General features: G+C 42.3%; 3 protein-coding genes across 5 annotated transcripts in view; 1 reads left to right on the forward strand and 2 right to left on the reverse strand.

Annotated features, from left to right (window-relative positions):
• The window catches only part of ube2o (ubiquitin-conjugating enzyme E2O), a 61,797-nt gene extending 59,495 nt beyond the window's left edge, over positions 1-2,302 (reverse strand). Inside the window, exon 1 of the mRNA XM_056280879.1 lies at positions 1,850-2,302. Within this exon, the coding sequence (XP_056136854.1) occupies positions 1,850-2,287 (438 nt within the window). The 5' untranslated portion in view covers positions 2,288-2,302. The remainder of the gene's footprint in view (positions 1-1,849) is intronic.
• A 2,566-nt stretch (positions 2,303-4,868) lies between these two features.
• On the forward strand, positions 4,869-7,087 carry aanat1 (arylalkylamine N-acetyltransferase 1). Its single transcript, XM_056280365.1, has 3 exons — positions 4,869-5,016; positions 5,801-5,955; positions 6,782-7,087. Exons 1-3 carry the CDS (start codon positions 4,869-4,871, stop codon positions 7,085-7,087), a joined length of 609 nt encoding a protein of 202 aa, XP_056136340.1.
• A 5,109-nt stretch (positions 7,088-12,196) lies between these two features.
• LOC130112276 (inactive rhomboid protein 2-like) overlaps positions 12,197-16,500 on the reverse strand; it is a 91,119-nt gene continuing 86,815 nt past the window's right edge. For all 3 annotated transcript variants that reach the window (XM_056279567.1, XM_056279568.1, XM_056279569.1), the window contains one exon: positions 12,197-14,939. In XM_056279567.1, coding sequence (XP_056135542.1) covers positions 14,508-14,939 — 432 coding nt within the window. In that variant the 3' untranslated portion in view covers positions 12,197-14,507. The remainder of the gene's footprint in view (positions 14,940-16,500) is intronic.

Here is a 16,500-nt window from a genome sequence, read left to right on the forward strand (position 1 = left end):
TTGCGATTTCTGAACCTTAAAGACACACCATTTTGAAGATGTGCAACTTTGCATACTGCAGGATGTTGTAATGAATTATTGATTTGACTCTTAACAATGCTCTCAGAGTGTATGAAACTAAGACAGCAAGCACCACAGTGATGACAAACATCACACAAAAAAATAATACACACCCAAGTCTTTTAGATGAGTTGCAATACCAACACACACAGTCAAGCATTTAGGGCCTTGACACTGCGTGACTTGTTATGACACAGCAGTACCGGCACTCTGGTATGTAAACATTAGCATTATTGTTGAACGGACGTTTCATTCAACCTTTGTTCTAAACGCAACACTCACTCTGGCCAGAACTTTACTCATTTAGCCCATAGGACAAAGCAGGTAAACACAGAGCCCTCAAATGAGTTTCTTCCAGTCTCATTTTGTCTCTAAAACAAATTTGTTCTAGATTTGCTCTCCTGGAAACCCCCATGACCCTTTTCCATGAAGCCCTAGAGAACTCTTTTACAAAAGCTGAATTTCTTTTTCTTTGCTTGTAGGACAACTGCCATCTCTATATGATTTCACATGGCAAAAAGACAAATAAAAATGCAAGGACATAAATACTGAAGGAATTGGTTTGTCCAATAATTCAAATCCTGAAAAAAAAAGCTGCTGATCTAAGTCTTTGTTCTGACTTTGAGGCTTGATATAAGCCATACACATACTAACCTGGTTGAAGTGTAGAAACAACACATGGTTCAGTCTTTTGTTTCATAAAGTGTGCTGCTTAACTAAAATAACCTTAACCAATTTTATTTCAGTTACATTCTGACCTGAAAGACCAATGAAAACGATCACTGTCATCCAATCACATTTAAGTGTCCCCATTAATAAGAGCTGTTAATGTGATGCATCTACCTGGACATCACCCATCAATTCTAACATCATATTTATGTTGTGACTATTTAAAAATTTGTTTTATATTAATGAGGCTACATAATACAGGCTTAGATGATCTAAAAGTCATGCGGGCACCAACTGAAATGAGCACCGGGGAAAACAAAAGGAATTCTTATTTAAGAGGGTTGGCTAATATGAATGAGTAGATGTGAAGTTTTGCAAGAGTGACATTAAAAATAAAGGAAAGCCATTTTTGGCAACACTGACCTTGCAAAACTATCACGTTTTAACACTTGACTAGAGAGCATCCTATTATTTTGTGCAATCCCGGATTATCACACCCGATTTAAATGTTATGAGATCCAATGGGCTCGTTAGAAATATGACATGAGGTCCATATTATATACACGATACATGGCATGAAGAGATATGGCATGAAAATGAGGTGAACGAATGGATTCTAAATCTTTTGTCTGAACGATTTGATCATGCCTGTTTGGAGTCAGTCACGCCCAGTTGGGTTGCACTGCATCTACACGCAGGCCACACTCAACAAAACTAAGGTTAAGATCCGTAACAGGCAATAGTTTACACATCTAGCTCAGCTTTGCAAAATAAGAACAAATACTGATGAGCATTTCATGGCTGCGCCGACAGCAAGGCAGCTTATGACAAGGTGGTGCAACCTGGTCTTGCGCCGGCTGTGTGACATGTAGCTCCGAGCTAAATTCTAGCTAGCCAATCGCATCTTTAGACCGCTAGCTAGCTGGTTAGCAAACTAGCCACGTTAGTTGGATGAATACAGGTAAATCTTCCTCCTGTCTGAACTGAATTAGCCGACCCAATCAAAAAGACACCAATTACCTGACGACGGGTGGTTACGAACCGTACCCCCCCCACACACACACACACACTTTACAAAACCCAAGTGTTTTAATCCGGGTGTAGTTAAAACAGACATCACCTTTGTCTCGCGGATGTCCTGCTTCCCTCCTTCGGGGTACCACTGCACGCGCACGAACCCTCTTCCGAGAGGCCGGCTCCGCGTGTCCGCAGCGCTCTCCGTATCCGAGCCGTACGGGACCGGGACCGAGACCCGGCCTCCTCCTCCTCCTCCTCCACCTCCTCTCCCTCCGCCATCGTCGAGGTCCGAGTCCGAGTTAAAATCCTCCTCACCATGGATCATCCGCACCAGGCCGAAGCGGACGGAGCCGCGATACCGCCCCGACACCAAGTCGTGGGAGAAGAGGAGCCGCTGGGAGCCGTCCGCCGCTGGAGAGAGCCCCGCGGAGTGGGTCTCAGAGACCGGGCTGGCTGTCGGAGAAACGGCCGGGATGGGGGATACTGCTACGGCTGCGGCTGCGGCACTTGCCGCCGCGCCTGCTGATATGGGCTGCGCCATGCTCTGCTCTGTTGCTGTTATTGTTGATGCTACTGCCGCTGTCAGAAAACGGTACGGAAGAGCCGGAGGAAGGAGGCGAATAAAAAGACAAACCCACGTGTTTACGTATGTCGATACGACGCACTACGTAGTTTAGCGCAGTGTGAGCATTTGGTTTGAACGTCGCTCCCCATCGTCGGTGACTCCGCCCGTTTATTGGAGACATAGGTACCCTGAAAAGGAGCGTTGCAGCCACAAACAAATTAGGAAGGCTCCTAACTGTGTGGCATTTACCCGAAGCCAGGTTCTTTTGGTGCGAAATCGAACGTAAATATAGAGGCTATTAGTTATAAAGGTAAAGATGTATCCTTCAAAATGTCATGCTGGATTTCACCTGCAGCCTAAGCGTTAGAAAGACTGAGGGTGGATAGTATGCTTGTGATTTACGTGGTTCAGAAAGGGAAACTTTTTTTTTCACTTGTTCTTTCATAGTTTATTCTGGATGGATGTGCAATTTTTTTATTGTAAGGACAATGGTTATACATGTGCAGACTGGCCACCACACCTCGCCGGGTGGCTCCCTTCCCAGGTCTGGCTCCAGGAGGGGGCCCCAGTTTCCCTTTTCCGGGCGAGGTGCCGTAATTCTGCTGGTGTAAATTCATTGAGTTTTTTTGGGAATCGCTCTTAGTCTGGCCCCTCCCCTGGGACCAATTTGCCTTGGGAGACCCTATCAGGGGCTATTCCCCCCCGACAACACAGTTCCCAGGATCACAGCGACACACAAACCCCCTCCACCACGTTAAGGTGGCGATTCTCGAAGTTTTTTTTTTAAATGTAATCTACTTTGTAAATTGGGAGGCGCTCTTCGTTCGATTAAGCCATTGATCATTTTTGGTGAATTTCACATCAACCAAACTAAATGAACTGGTTCTAAACCATGTGTTCGACCTTCTTCTTTTTTTGTTGTTGCATATTTTAAGCAGTATGGTACAATTATTGAGAAAGTTACAAACAAAACAAAAAACCCATACTTTTGATATTTTTTATAAAAAATTATTTAATGGAAAACAATACTTAACTATGTACAAAGTTCAGATACAAAGTCCATATTTAATGTAATGTGGCTGTCATTTTTGTAAAGAAAGTTGAGTTCAAAGGCATCTTTTGCGCACCACTTGGTGTCAGTGTTTAAGTGCATTTCATGCATATCTCAGTTTTCTGCGTGATGCTGAACATAACATTACATGTTCAACTACAATTAATAACTGCAACACCTCGCACACATTATTGAAAATTTAAGTGCAATGTAGCGCAACTTTTAACGGACACAGACATGCAAATAAAACGAATATGTGGCTTTCAATTGGTAGCCTGTCTGTGTTTGTACAGTGTTAAAAGGTTGGTCTGGGTGTCATAAGACGATTTTGTGGGATCTCAGGAAATTCTGGTTAGGTTTGTCTGTTAAATTCCCCCTCGACACATTACAGAGAGGCTGGTTCAGGTGCTCATTTGGACACAGTCTGCCGTGTCAGTCTAAGGCCTGTCATTTTGTTGATTAAATGAAGTTTCAAACTGCTTGTCATTCAACATCAGAGAGTAGAACTTGCATTGAATAACTCGTTATATTATTGTTGTAACAAATGATGACTTCACTATCCAGCTATCACTGAATGGTGGAAGATGCACACAATCAGCAGCACATTATCCCAAGTATTTCTGTTTCGGCTGCAGCCAGTTGTTGCTTTTGGGTGGTGGGCTAAAGAAAATGAATTATAAATTATGGCAATGAATTATAAATAATAGTATGAAAATGCATTTATTTTTGTAGAAATTCTGCGTGGGCGAACAACAATCTCCTGCCCGCAATCCTCTTCCAAATACGAAAAACAAACCGCCGGGAAGTTGAACCCGGCCGGAGAACAGGGACGCACGCTGGAAACTTTCCTTTAACCGAGTCACGTGCAGAGGGGTAAACATAGATGAGCTGGTTAGGCAAAGCGGTTTACACCCGTTTATACCACTCAATCCCGACTGGGGAAACGTTCATTGACATCAACATGTATAATGGAGTGGACGTGAAAAAAATGCGGCAAAATCAATTCTCCACAATTTCTCCCGCACGCCCCCCCCCCCGAAAGGCGTACACGTCACGCGTGTATTAGACACTTGGCTGATATCTGTCCCCTAAATTCGGTAATAGGCTGACAACCGCCGTCACAGCACGTGCGTAAAATGCGAGTCTGCTGCGCGTCCGGCGGTGGCACAACGACCAACGTCCCCTTGACCCGAGTGGTAAGTAGCCCTATGTTTGTTGTTCAACGTATCCACCACCGGGCGTTGGAGGATCTGGTCATCCAGCCCCGACAAAGGATTATGACCAAATGGCCTCTAAGCACCGAGGGGATAAATAAGCAAGGCGCGCCAGCTCCAACAGGCAGTCTCAGCGTGGAGCGTCTGGACGCGGTCTCCTTGGCGACACATCCACCCAAACAGAGCGCGGAACTCCGGGAAGATCAGGTGCAACTGGAAATAATTTTGGGGGTCGTTTCAAAAGTGCGGGTAAATAATAATAATAATCATAATAATAATATAAAGAGGAACCATGTCGGTAGTTAACGCCGTGTCGTTCATGAATCATCGCCACATGCGGTTTCCGGTCTCCCGCACGCGGCGGCACACTCTGCCCGCCAGCGAGTTCCGGTCCCTCAGCCTGCAGGACGCGATCAGCGTGTTCGAGATCGAGAGAGAAGGTAAGCAAGAGTTTGATAAGAATTTGTACCCACTATAAACGTCTCGCATTACTGAAGCACAGAGATGCAGTCGCATCAGAAGCTCTTGTTAAAACGGTCTTCCCTCTTTATTAGAAAGGCGTTTTATCGCCCTGCTCACCCTGCTGTCTTAGTTGACATTGAACTTGGGCTCTCTTTTATGCACGTCAAGCGGTTTTATCGTGGGTTTTATTCTGTCTGCGAGCTTTATTTTTGTCGTTTATTTGCTTTTCCGTTTTAATTTTGTGACTCTGTTTTTGAAATAAACTTTATCACCATTATCACAGCCAACGGGAGTTGGCCTATACCCCCCCCCCCAAAAAACAAAAGATCCAAAAAGTCCAACTAAAACGTATTCAGTGAAGTCGAGCAGCAGTTACCTTGGGAACAAAATGAGCTCTATCATATGACGTTTTTAACCTGAAATATTCATCATTTGGCAATCCTTCCACTAAATTCCAAGTTTTATATATGCCATAAAAAATTATTATTATTAATATACATACTCACTTGTGTTTCACTAAAACCATTAAGTCCAGCATTCCACAGGTACACTTTAATATGAGTCCATCGTCTCCCAGGACATCTGAGTGTATGACATTATTGCATTTCTGTGTTTTCTCCATTTGCATATGGGTAGCCATATGCTCTGTTCCCCAGCCAGGACAATTTGGCATTGTGTTACTTGAGTTTTGACCTAGCTACCAGTTCCCAGAGATGGTGGTTGAATATTGTGAGTAACACTTCCCTTTTCTCTCTTCATAAGCATTCATCTCAGTGTCTGGTGAGTGTCCTCTGCACCTGGACGAAGTGCATCACTTCCTCACCTTGTGCCCCGAGCTGTCACTTGGCTGGTTCGAGGAGGGACGCTTGGTGGCTTTTATCATCGGCTCGTTGTGGGACCAGGAGAGGCTTACTTTGGTAAGTTGGAGAGGATGACATTAAGACTAACTGCTAGAGAATCACAAGATGAGGCTCAAACTGGATCGACCAAAGAGGTTTTCAAGGGCTTACTGTGTGTGTGTGTGTGTGTGTGTGTGTGTGTGTGTGTGTGTGTGTGTGTGTGTGTGTGTGTGTGTGTGTGTGTGTGTGCGTCTGTTTGTTTGTTTGTTTGTTTGTGTGACGGAGAGTGCCGGACAATTGCATAGCTACGCTCTGAAATCTTTGTGGTGAAGATGACAACTCGTACTAACAGCCTGTAGCAATTTAGATGTTTTGTTAAGAAGAGTTTTCTTGACAATTCTTGCCCAGTCTTCATTTTGAGAGATGAAGTTAAAAGTTTGAGCTAGACAATACTCACCGCCTTCTCCACTATATGTGAGGTGGTGGCACCAGAGAAGCCCCATCCATTCATCACTACAGAGCCGCCTCAACTTTACCACACATTATAGGAGTGATTCTGAGGAGTTTAAAAGACATTTTATTGAAGAGTTAAATGCATGTGTGCATGTCATGGAGACAGATATGCTGAAGTAAAGCCTAGATATTTATTATACATTATAAGATAAGATTTTTTTTGTTGTTGTTCATACCTCAACAGTAGCAATGTGTGATACCACCACACAAATTGCAAAAGTCTAAGTAGCCAAGGTGACTATCCTGACGCTCCCTACTCAGGAAGCGCTCTTTAGCATAACATTGGGTGAAGGAGGCCTTTACTCAGACCCTTTCATTCAAGACACAGCAGTGTGCATTACTCACCTGTGCTTACAACTTTCCTCTCCCTCTGTGTCATATCTCTCTGTAGGATGCCCTAACCCTCCATAAGCCCCACGGCACCACAGTCCACATCCATGTGTTGGCGGTCCACCGGACCTTCCGACAGCAAGGAAAGGGCTCCATCTTAATGTGGCGCTACCTCCAGTACCTCCGATGCCTGCCCTACGTGCGCCGTGCGGTGCTCATGTGCGAAGACTTCCTGGTCCCCTTCTACCAGAAGTCCGGCTTCAAGGTTCAGGGCCCCAGTGAGATCACGGTCGGGCCCCTCACCTTCACCGAGATGTTCTACCACGTGCAAGGCCACGCCTTCATGCGCCGTAACAGCGGCTGTTGAGACATGATTTGAGACAGGACATGATGTGGATTCTTTAGCTGTCGGTGGCGGTGCCATCTATCATTGACCGTAGGAGACGGGGATGTGTGAACAGCTTTCTTTATGTGTGGGTTACTAATACAATCTGCTATTCTGAACACATTGTTGAGGAAAGCTACTCTGAAAGCATAGATGGATCAAGTACCAATTATTTCCCACTGAAAGGAGCTGGAAAGCTACCCTCAAAAGAAACACAATAGTTTGCTTAACTACTCTGAAACTGTAGTTAAAAGCTGCCATGAGGAGTTTTCACTGATTTTTTTATCAGTCTCAAGTTGAATTTTGATGCCTCTCTGTGATTAACAGTAATCAAATGAGGCCGTCAGTGAGACATTAGACATTAATGGAGTTCGATATGCTGCAGCCATGTTGGTCAGCGAGTTTGCGAAAGACAGCCAACAAATTATATGTTTATATGTAGAAACGTCAGTTTAGATAACGTTCAAGAATTAAAATGAAGTACATTGACACTTTAGACTACATTTCATGAAGGCATTATGAAGATAAAATTAGCCTCTGCTGCTCTGTTACTGCAGTTATTGATTTAAATCTGATCAATGGGAGGAGCATAGAAAAGCATGCATAGAAAGTCACCAAAAGAGATTAATCACGTATTTATAATTTCACTTTTTTTTTGGATCAATTTTGTATAAAACATTAATTTGTGGTGTTTATTTTTCCTAATTATATTTTTGCATGAATGCTGGACATTTTTTTAAGGATATAGCATAGCAAATAAATCAAATTGTCAAAGACGTTTAAAATAGTGGATGGTATCCCTATTTGTATTTTTGTTTTCTTCAAATTTGCTGTCTTTTTGGTGTCTGAGAAGCCAAAAACGACTTGTTCCGTTGTAGCCTATATAATATGTTTTACTACCGTGGCACGTACAGATTACTACACACAGCATGTCTTTAAAATCGCTGGGCAGCTTTGGTCAAGACAACAGAATGAAACCTTTCACAATGATTGGTTAAGAAACTGAGTCGTGGGCGTGTCTCCGTAGCCGAATGGTTACAGCTGCTACTACAGGACCACGTGGTCACAACCCTTCGATTCCAGCCGGCGACCTTGCTTGTTTGTAAAAAAACAAAAACAAAAAAAAACCTTGCTTGTATGCCCTCCCCCTCCCACTTCCTGTCTGCCTCCTCACTGTAGCTGTCCAATAAAGGTAAACAAAAAAGAAACCGAGTCAGCTTGTCAGCCAGCCTCTAAAGCTGACCTTCCAGAAACTCGACATTTATTGTACGGTTGGGAAGAACTTGTTAAATGCTGCTTTCTTTCTCTGACAGTTACAACAGTTGTAAACTTTCCAGTATTTACTCGTTTACTCATCCCAAATGCCTTCGCAAACGTGGTAAATACGGTATGTTTCGAGAGCACCAACGGGCTACATGCCTTTGGTGCAATGTTTTGAGAAATTTAGAAATGTAAAATATTGTATACCAAAGAGTACAGTGCAATACAGCCAACCATGTAAAATTGAATGTTTGATGATAAACTGCACAAGTATATCAGCTTTGAAGATTTGCCAGTCGTCTTTATAGGACCACATGTTGAACCCCCGCTCTGTAGAAACTCACGTTTGCCTCCATAAGCCTTGAATCAAGACATAAATGATCATATATATATATAAACTTGTTCTATAGAAAATAAAGGTTTTATTTTCTCATGTTTATTAAGCTTTTTTCTGTTCGCCATTTAGCATAGTAGACATTTTATATGGCTTAAAAATAGAAAGGAGTGATGGGCTGGGATAATGTTGGGTCGGAATCAATAAAAGCTGTGATACATTCTTGGAAAATATTTTGTAATGTATGATACTGAGATTGGACCCAGAAGGAAAACATAAAATAGACAGGAGTAGGGTTATCTAGATTCCTGTTGAATTCACACCCTCAAGACACCAGAAAGATGTCAGTAAAAGTATTCTCAGTCGAGTTGAATACACTTAATATTGTTGGAAAACATGATGGGTGTGAATGGATAAGATCTGTTTGGATATCATGTGAGATGACACAGATTGCAATGCTAATGCTAAAAGAAAAAATATATTAATATTAAATTATACACTACCGTTCAAAAGTTTGGGATCACATTGAAATGTCCATATTTTTGAAGGAAAAGCACTGTACTTTTCAATGAAGATAACTTTAAACTAGTCTTAACTTTAAAGAAATACACTCTATACATTGCTAATGTGGTAAATGACTATTCTAGCTGCAAATGTCTGGTTTTTGGTGCAATATCTACATAGGTGTATAGAGGCCCATTTCAAGCAACTATCACTCCAGTGTTCTAATGGTACAATGTGTTTGCTCATTGGCTCAGAAGGATAATTGATGATTAGAAAACCCTTGTGCAATCATGTTCACACATCTGAAAACAGTTTAGCTCGTTACAGAAGCTACAAAACTGACCTTCCTTTGAGCAGATTGAGTTTCTGGAGCATCACATTTGTGGGGTCAATTAAACGCTCAAAATGGCCAGAAAAAGAGAACGTTCATCTGAAACTCGACAGTCTATTCTTGTTCTTAGAAATGAAGGCTATTCCATGCGAGAAATTGCTAAGAAATTGAAGATTTCCTACACCGGTGTGTACTACTCCCTTCAGAGGACAGCACAAACAGGCTCTAACCAGAGTAGAAAAAGAAGTGGGAGGCCGCGTTGCACAACTGAGCAAGAAGATAAGTACATTAGAGTCTCTAGTTTGAGAAACAGACGCCTCACAGGTCCCCAACTGGCATCTTCATTAAATAGTACCCGCAAAACACCAGTGTCAACATCTACAGTGAAGAGGCGGCTGCGGGATTCTGGGCTTCAGGGCAGAGTGGCAAAGAAAAAGCCATATCTGAGACTGACCAATAAAAGAAAAAGATTAAGATGGGCAAAAGAACACAGACATTGGACAGAGGAAGACTGGAAAAAAGTGTTGTGGACGGATGAATCCAAGTTTGAGGTGTTTGGATCACAAAGAAGAACGTTTGTGAGACGCAGAACAAATGAAAAGATGCTGGAAGAATGCCTGACGCCATCTGTTAAGCATGGTGGAGGTAATGTGATGGTCTGGGGTTGCTTTGGTGCTGGTAAGGTGGGAGATTTGTACAGGGTAAAAGGGATTCTGAATAAGGAAGGCTATCACTCCATTTTGCAACGCCATGCCATACCCAGTGGACAGCGCTTGATTGGAGCCAATTTCATCCTACAACAGGACAATGACCCTAAACACTCCTCCAAATTGTGCAAGAACTATTTAGAGCAGAAGCAGGCAGCTGGTATTCTATCGGTAATGGAGTGGCCAGCGCAGTCACCAGATCTGAACCCCATTGAGCTGTTGTGGGAGCAGCTTGACCGTATGGTACGCAAGAAGTGTCCATCCAACCAATCCAACTTGTGGGAGCTGCTTCTGGAAGCGTGGGGTGCAATTTCTCCAGATTACCTCAACAAATTAACAGCTGGAATGCCAAAGGTCTGCAATGCTGTAATTGCTGCAAATGGAGGATTCTTTGACGAAAGCAAAGTTTGATGTAAAAAAAATCTTATTTCAAATACAAATCATTATTTCTAACCTTGTCAATGTCTTGACTCTATTTTCTATTCATTTCACAACATATGGTGGTGAATAAGTGTGACTTTTCATGGAAAACACAAAATTGTTTGGGTGATCCCAAACTTTTGAACGGTAGTGTATATTAAATATATTTCTTATACACTATATGGACAAAAGTATTGGGACACACCTCTTAATCATTGAATTCAGGTGTTTCATTCAGACCCATTGCCACAGGTATATAAAATCAAGCAGCTAGCCGTGCAGTCTGCATTTACAAACATTTGTGAAAGAATGGGTCGTTCTGAAGAGCTCAGTGAATTCAAGCGTGGTACTGTCATAGGATGCCACCTTTGCACTAAGTCAGTTCGTGAAATTTCTTACCTGCTTGATATTCCACGGTCAACTGTAAGTGGTATTGAAAAGTGGAAGCGTTTAGGAACAACAGCAACTCAGCCACGAAGTGGCAGACCATGTAAAGTCACACAGCGGGGTCGACGGGTGCTGAGGCACATAGTGTGTAAAAGTCGCCAACACTGCTGACTCAGTAACTGCAGAGTTCCAAACTTCCTCTGGCATTAACATCAGCACAAAAGCTGTGTGCCGGGAGCTTCATGGAATGGGTTTCCATGGCCGAGCAGCTGCATGCAAGCCTTACATCACCAAGCACAATATCAAGCCTCAGATAGAGTGGTGTAAAGCACGCTGCCACTGGACTCTGGAGCAGTGGAAACGTGTTCGGTGAAGTGACAAATCACACTTCTCTGTCTGGCAGTCTGATGGATGAGTCTGGGTTTGGCAGATGCCAGGAGAACATTACCTGCCTGACTGCATTGTACCAACTGTAAAGTTTGGTGGAGGGATAATGGTATGGAGTTGTTGTTCAGGGGTTGGGCTTGGCCCCTTAGCTCCAGTGAAGGGAAATCGTAATGCTTCAGCATACCAAGACATTTTGGACAAGTCTATGCTTCCAACTTTGTGGGAACAGTTTGGGGAGGGCCCTTTTCTGTTCTGGCATGACTGTGTCCCAGTGCACAAAGCAAGGTCCATTAAGACACGGTTGGGTGAGTTTGGTGTGGAAGAACTTGACTGGCCTGCAGAGCCCTGACCTCAACCCCACTGAACACCTTTGGGATAAACTAGAAGGGAGATTGCGAGCCAGGTCTTCTTGTTCAACATCAGTGCCTGACCTCACAAATGCTCTTCTGGATGAATGGGTAAAAATTCCCACAGACACACTCCAAAATCTTGTGGAAAGCCTTCCCAGAAGAGTGGAAGCTGTTATAGCTGCAAAGGCAGGAACAACTCCATATTAATGCCTATGGATCTAGAATGGGATGTCATAAAAACTCCTGTAGGAGTAATGGCCATGTGTCCAAATACTTTTGTACATATAGTGTATGTCAAAGCACATGTTAATGCTTTGTCAGTGCTGTACGTGTCATTTACCAAGCCATAGAGGAACAGGCTAAAATCAAAATCCATACATAAATTAACAAACGCACACAGTTTATGATTACAAGACATTTATTTTGTGGATTTCTTTCACATAAAACCTTTCAGGTTTATCATATAAAAATGAAACATCATAAAACAGTACCTTGACCATGGCCAAACATTCTTTCAAAACATTCACCTTTTTATTCAAATAAATAGAAACGACAAGTTCAGTTGGTCCCAATGCAGATGTGGCAACAGAACAGCTGCATACAGTAATGTTAATGGGAATTGAAATAATGCAATGCAAATCACAGCGACTCGATTCAAAAGGCACTGCGGGTTTCCTAAAACGCAGCTGGCGACAGTCTGGACCTCCTCCCCATTTGCAAGGACAGATTAGCAACATGAGAAGAGTGACAAAATGAGAATCCAAAATCAGACATTATGAACAAAACATTTTTAAAATGATTTGGTTGTCCTGTATAAAACATATCCTCCACATCATCTGACTTACACATTTTATCGACAGCATCAGTCAAGCAGGGAGTTAAGAGACTTAGCAAAGCCTCCTCAGAACAAGTCATATAATCCACCACACCAGAGTAATCCACCTCGATTTCCTAGCAGTTAAGGATTTGTCAGAATTGTGGGCTTTAAGAAAAACAAATTTAATCTGTGACTCAAACTTTATGACCCCTGGGACACATCAGAAACTTAGTGACCCTGGCCTACATTAGGAAAAACCTCTTGTTAGTTTTAGCAAAGCAGTCCAACAACCCATTCTGGTGCCAATCAAAATTTCTGAATGTAAAGTGTACACGGCACAAGATTTGGTTTCTAATTTGTAAAAATAACCACTAGGAAGATATTGCATCTTAGTTTTTCGCCTTTTAAATCGCTCACTGCATCTCAATCCTGCATCTCGTAGTGTTTCCTATTGGTGAAATTCTTTAGCATAAATTAACGGAAAGGAAAAAAAAAGGTGATAAAACAAAACTAGACTTGCACAATTCTCAAACAGCATATGGCTCGGGTATAACGTACATGACAAGTCAGTGACCATCTGACAAGGCACAGACACTACGTACATGGATGATTTGCATGCACATAATACAAGGAGGTTAAAAACACTTGCTTAGAAATAACTGAAATGCCCCTTAACTGAATTAGTCACAGACTAACTCATTGTTAAACTCTGTCATTCCAGAAATGTACATCTCCAAAGTGGTTTAGGCACAACTGTGATTGTTAATAAATGGGTCCAATGTAAATGTTATGATAAGGAGTGCCTAACTTAAAACCTGTGGCAGTGATGTTGCCATGTCTGTACATGAAAAACTGAAAATAAAATGCATGAGAGGCTTGTAAAATGATTCTGATAAGAAAGAAAAGTCCCCAGTATCAGTATGATTGTAAATATTATTTGAAATTACAATGACATTAATATGTTAAATGTAAATAGTAAGGCAGCTAGTGGTTCTGGATGAAATTCATGCTTCAGGTAGTTAATTATTTTGTCTTTCTGAAGTAGATATTTCACTCCACTTTTTCATTTTGGCTGCAAGCTGATACTTAGGCCTGTTATCAAACTTAAATCACAGTATTAACTGCTCCCGAATGTTATTGGGAACTAGAAAAAAAAGACACATTTTTGAACATTAAAACAAACTTGTAAATGTGAATGTGCTTAATTGCTGTAACAACTTTTTTATAACGATATATTAAATTGCTGCAGAACAAAGTGACATTCTATGTCTTGTAGTGATTGTGAAAAACATTTAAGGTTGCAGAAAACCCGAGACGTGGTAAAAACAGGAGGGATCCACGTTGATCAAATAACGAGGTGCACATTTGTACAAATTAGTTCTTACGCCATAAGTATTCTTAATCAGCACCCCCAGTCATAACTGCAGCCATGCTTCCATACAGTTTAGGTGAAATAACGTTTTAAATCGAGGTGCAATGAACTTGAAATGTCTTCAAAGCTTCTTGGATTTGTGACATGACCCTTCACAGAGTCAACAAGCCAACCATTTCTAACTTTTCAAGTCTTTGTTTAGGTCCCTTCAAGCTCTCTGTAGCTTTGGTTTGCAGGAGATCTCTTTTCCTGTCCCTTTATTCTGATGACCCGTTAGCAAATGATTACGATCTATGGAGCAGTAACCAGGTCAGCAGCCTGAGATAGAACCACCGCCCCATTCCCATGAACCCAAACTAGTTCAAGTTCTTTAATCATCAAACGGTAAAAAAAAAGAAAAGCCCAGCACCATTTGCATTCGTAAGACGGTATTGACTTGACCTGAAAAAAAAAATCATTGACCTTTGCTGTAAAGTGAAGTGATTTGCTAGCGCGTAAAACGGCAGGGCCAGCTACAGCATTATGGCTAGCGGCTAGTGCACCACATGGTTGATGTCGTGGTCTATGTCGTACTTCTCACAAAACTTGCTGGTAAAGGGTAGGCAAGTGAGGTGTTCCAACCAGTGCCAATTGATGGGGTAGATGTAAAACCACACGATGAGGGAGGAGAACAGCCCTACATAGACCAGCATAGAGAAAACGATTAGGATGCGTTTCCGGTACTTGTCAAACGTCCCGAAGGTAATGTAGGGCAGGAAGGCAAAGGAGAGCAGCAGGCCGCTAAGGAAACCAAAGATGTGTGCGATGTTGTCAATCCATGGCAGCAGGCCGCACATGAAGAGGAAGAGGACGATGCCCAGCAGTTTGAGGAAGGCCTTCCAGGGTTTCTCTAGTATCTGCCAGCCCTGGAACAGCTCCACAAAGAGGCAAGCGAGTAGACCAAACTGAGAGCCTGCTGGACCAACCTGGAAGAGAAAGGAACGAGAGAGAGAGAGAGAGACAGACACACACACACACACGCACGCACACACATTTCACTCGGGTGCAATCTTGGAAATGCTGCCGGACAGCAAGTTCTTGATCAACAAGACTAGACCCCTACCTTTTACAATGGGCATTGGGGAATCATCTATATCTCAAGTTGTGAGACATGGTATCATTTACATTTCATATTTAGGAACACCGGTAATCTGCTGATACATGGCTTTTGGCTGACCTTTACATTAATAAACAGCACAGCTTTTTCTTGCATAAGCTGTTGGTACATTGCCACAGTGGAAATAGTGCCATTACAGTGTGCATCCATTGTAGTGTCTTAGCTAGAGGAGGAGACTAAGCTCCTCTTAACAAGATAGGGGGGGGAAAACACCTCCATTTGGTAATATGGAAAGCAGGGGGACTAGAGACGTGTGTGCAATCCTGATATATTCATTAGAAGTGAAGTGCGTTGGTGGATGCCAATGAAAATCCCTCCTACCGGAACAATTCTCCCAGCAGAATTGAGAATCGGTCTGTGAGTGTTAATAGAACATGAGGTAATTGCGATAACTTAAACACTGATCAGGAAGTGTGGTGTTTGTATTGCCAGTACTCCTTTTGTTTGATTGTGCAGGAGCCTTCCTGTTTATTGTGATATAAAAGATTTGATGAATTATTTTGCTAAGAATGAAAACAAACACAGGCATGGAGCTAAGGTGGCAGAGATTCACGCTTACCATTAAATCTCAGCAACGGGTTCATATGAACGAATTTTACACTTACTCATTCTCACTCATGATGAACAGTGCAGAATATCTATAGTTCTGTTAAATCTGTTTCAGCATTTTCAGTGGAAAAAACTATGACATCTCAATGCACACAATCACTGTACTGCTGAACGATGGTGTGGGGAAAATGTGTTTTGATAGCTTTGTGGCATTAACATAATATTAGAGATCAAATGCACGTCATAAGATATTGACATGCCTTTTGCTTTAGTGTCTTAATTTTCTATTTTTCAAAATCTTAAACGAGTTTTCCACGCTCAAAAACAGAGACTGAGCTGCCCAAGGCAATAGTAATAGTGGATTTATAGCCAAGAAATGAGCTATCGATTTTCCCCAAGCTTTTGTTGAGTTTTATTCCAGATCTAGTTTTGACGATACGCCATCAGGCTTGGGTCAGACTAAAGTTGTACAGATTACAGTGACGTCAGGACTCATTTGGGAGGCTTGGCTGGGCGTTAGCCAGATGGCTAATCTGTCAGGACAGTTGACCATCATGAGAGCAGAGAAAGGAGGGTGGAGTCAGATGGAAACGAGGGCCCTCTGGCCTCATGCACCTCGGACATGAGGGCGGCCAACACGATCCAAACACGCCTCTCTAAGACGTTTTGTGTGGACTGAAAGATGACTGTGACGTGCTAACCATGTGCTACTGAGGATCATTACCCTTGTCTGAAAATGACCAGTTTTGAGAAGACCCTAAAAAGATAATTATAAAAAATAAGAATAATTAAAATAATTAAAAAAAGAATAATTATAAGGG

Source organism: Lampris incognitus, chromosome 5 (assembly GCF_029633865.1).
Source record: "Lampris incognitus isolate fLamInc1 chromosome 5, fLamInc1.hap2, whole genome shotgun sequence".
NCBI classification, from domain to species: domain Eukaryota; kingdom Metazoa; phylum Chordata; class Actinopteri; order Lampriformes; family Lampridae; genus Lampris; species Lampris incognitus.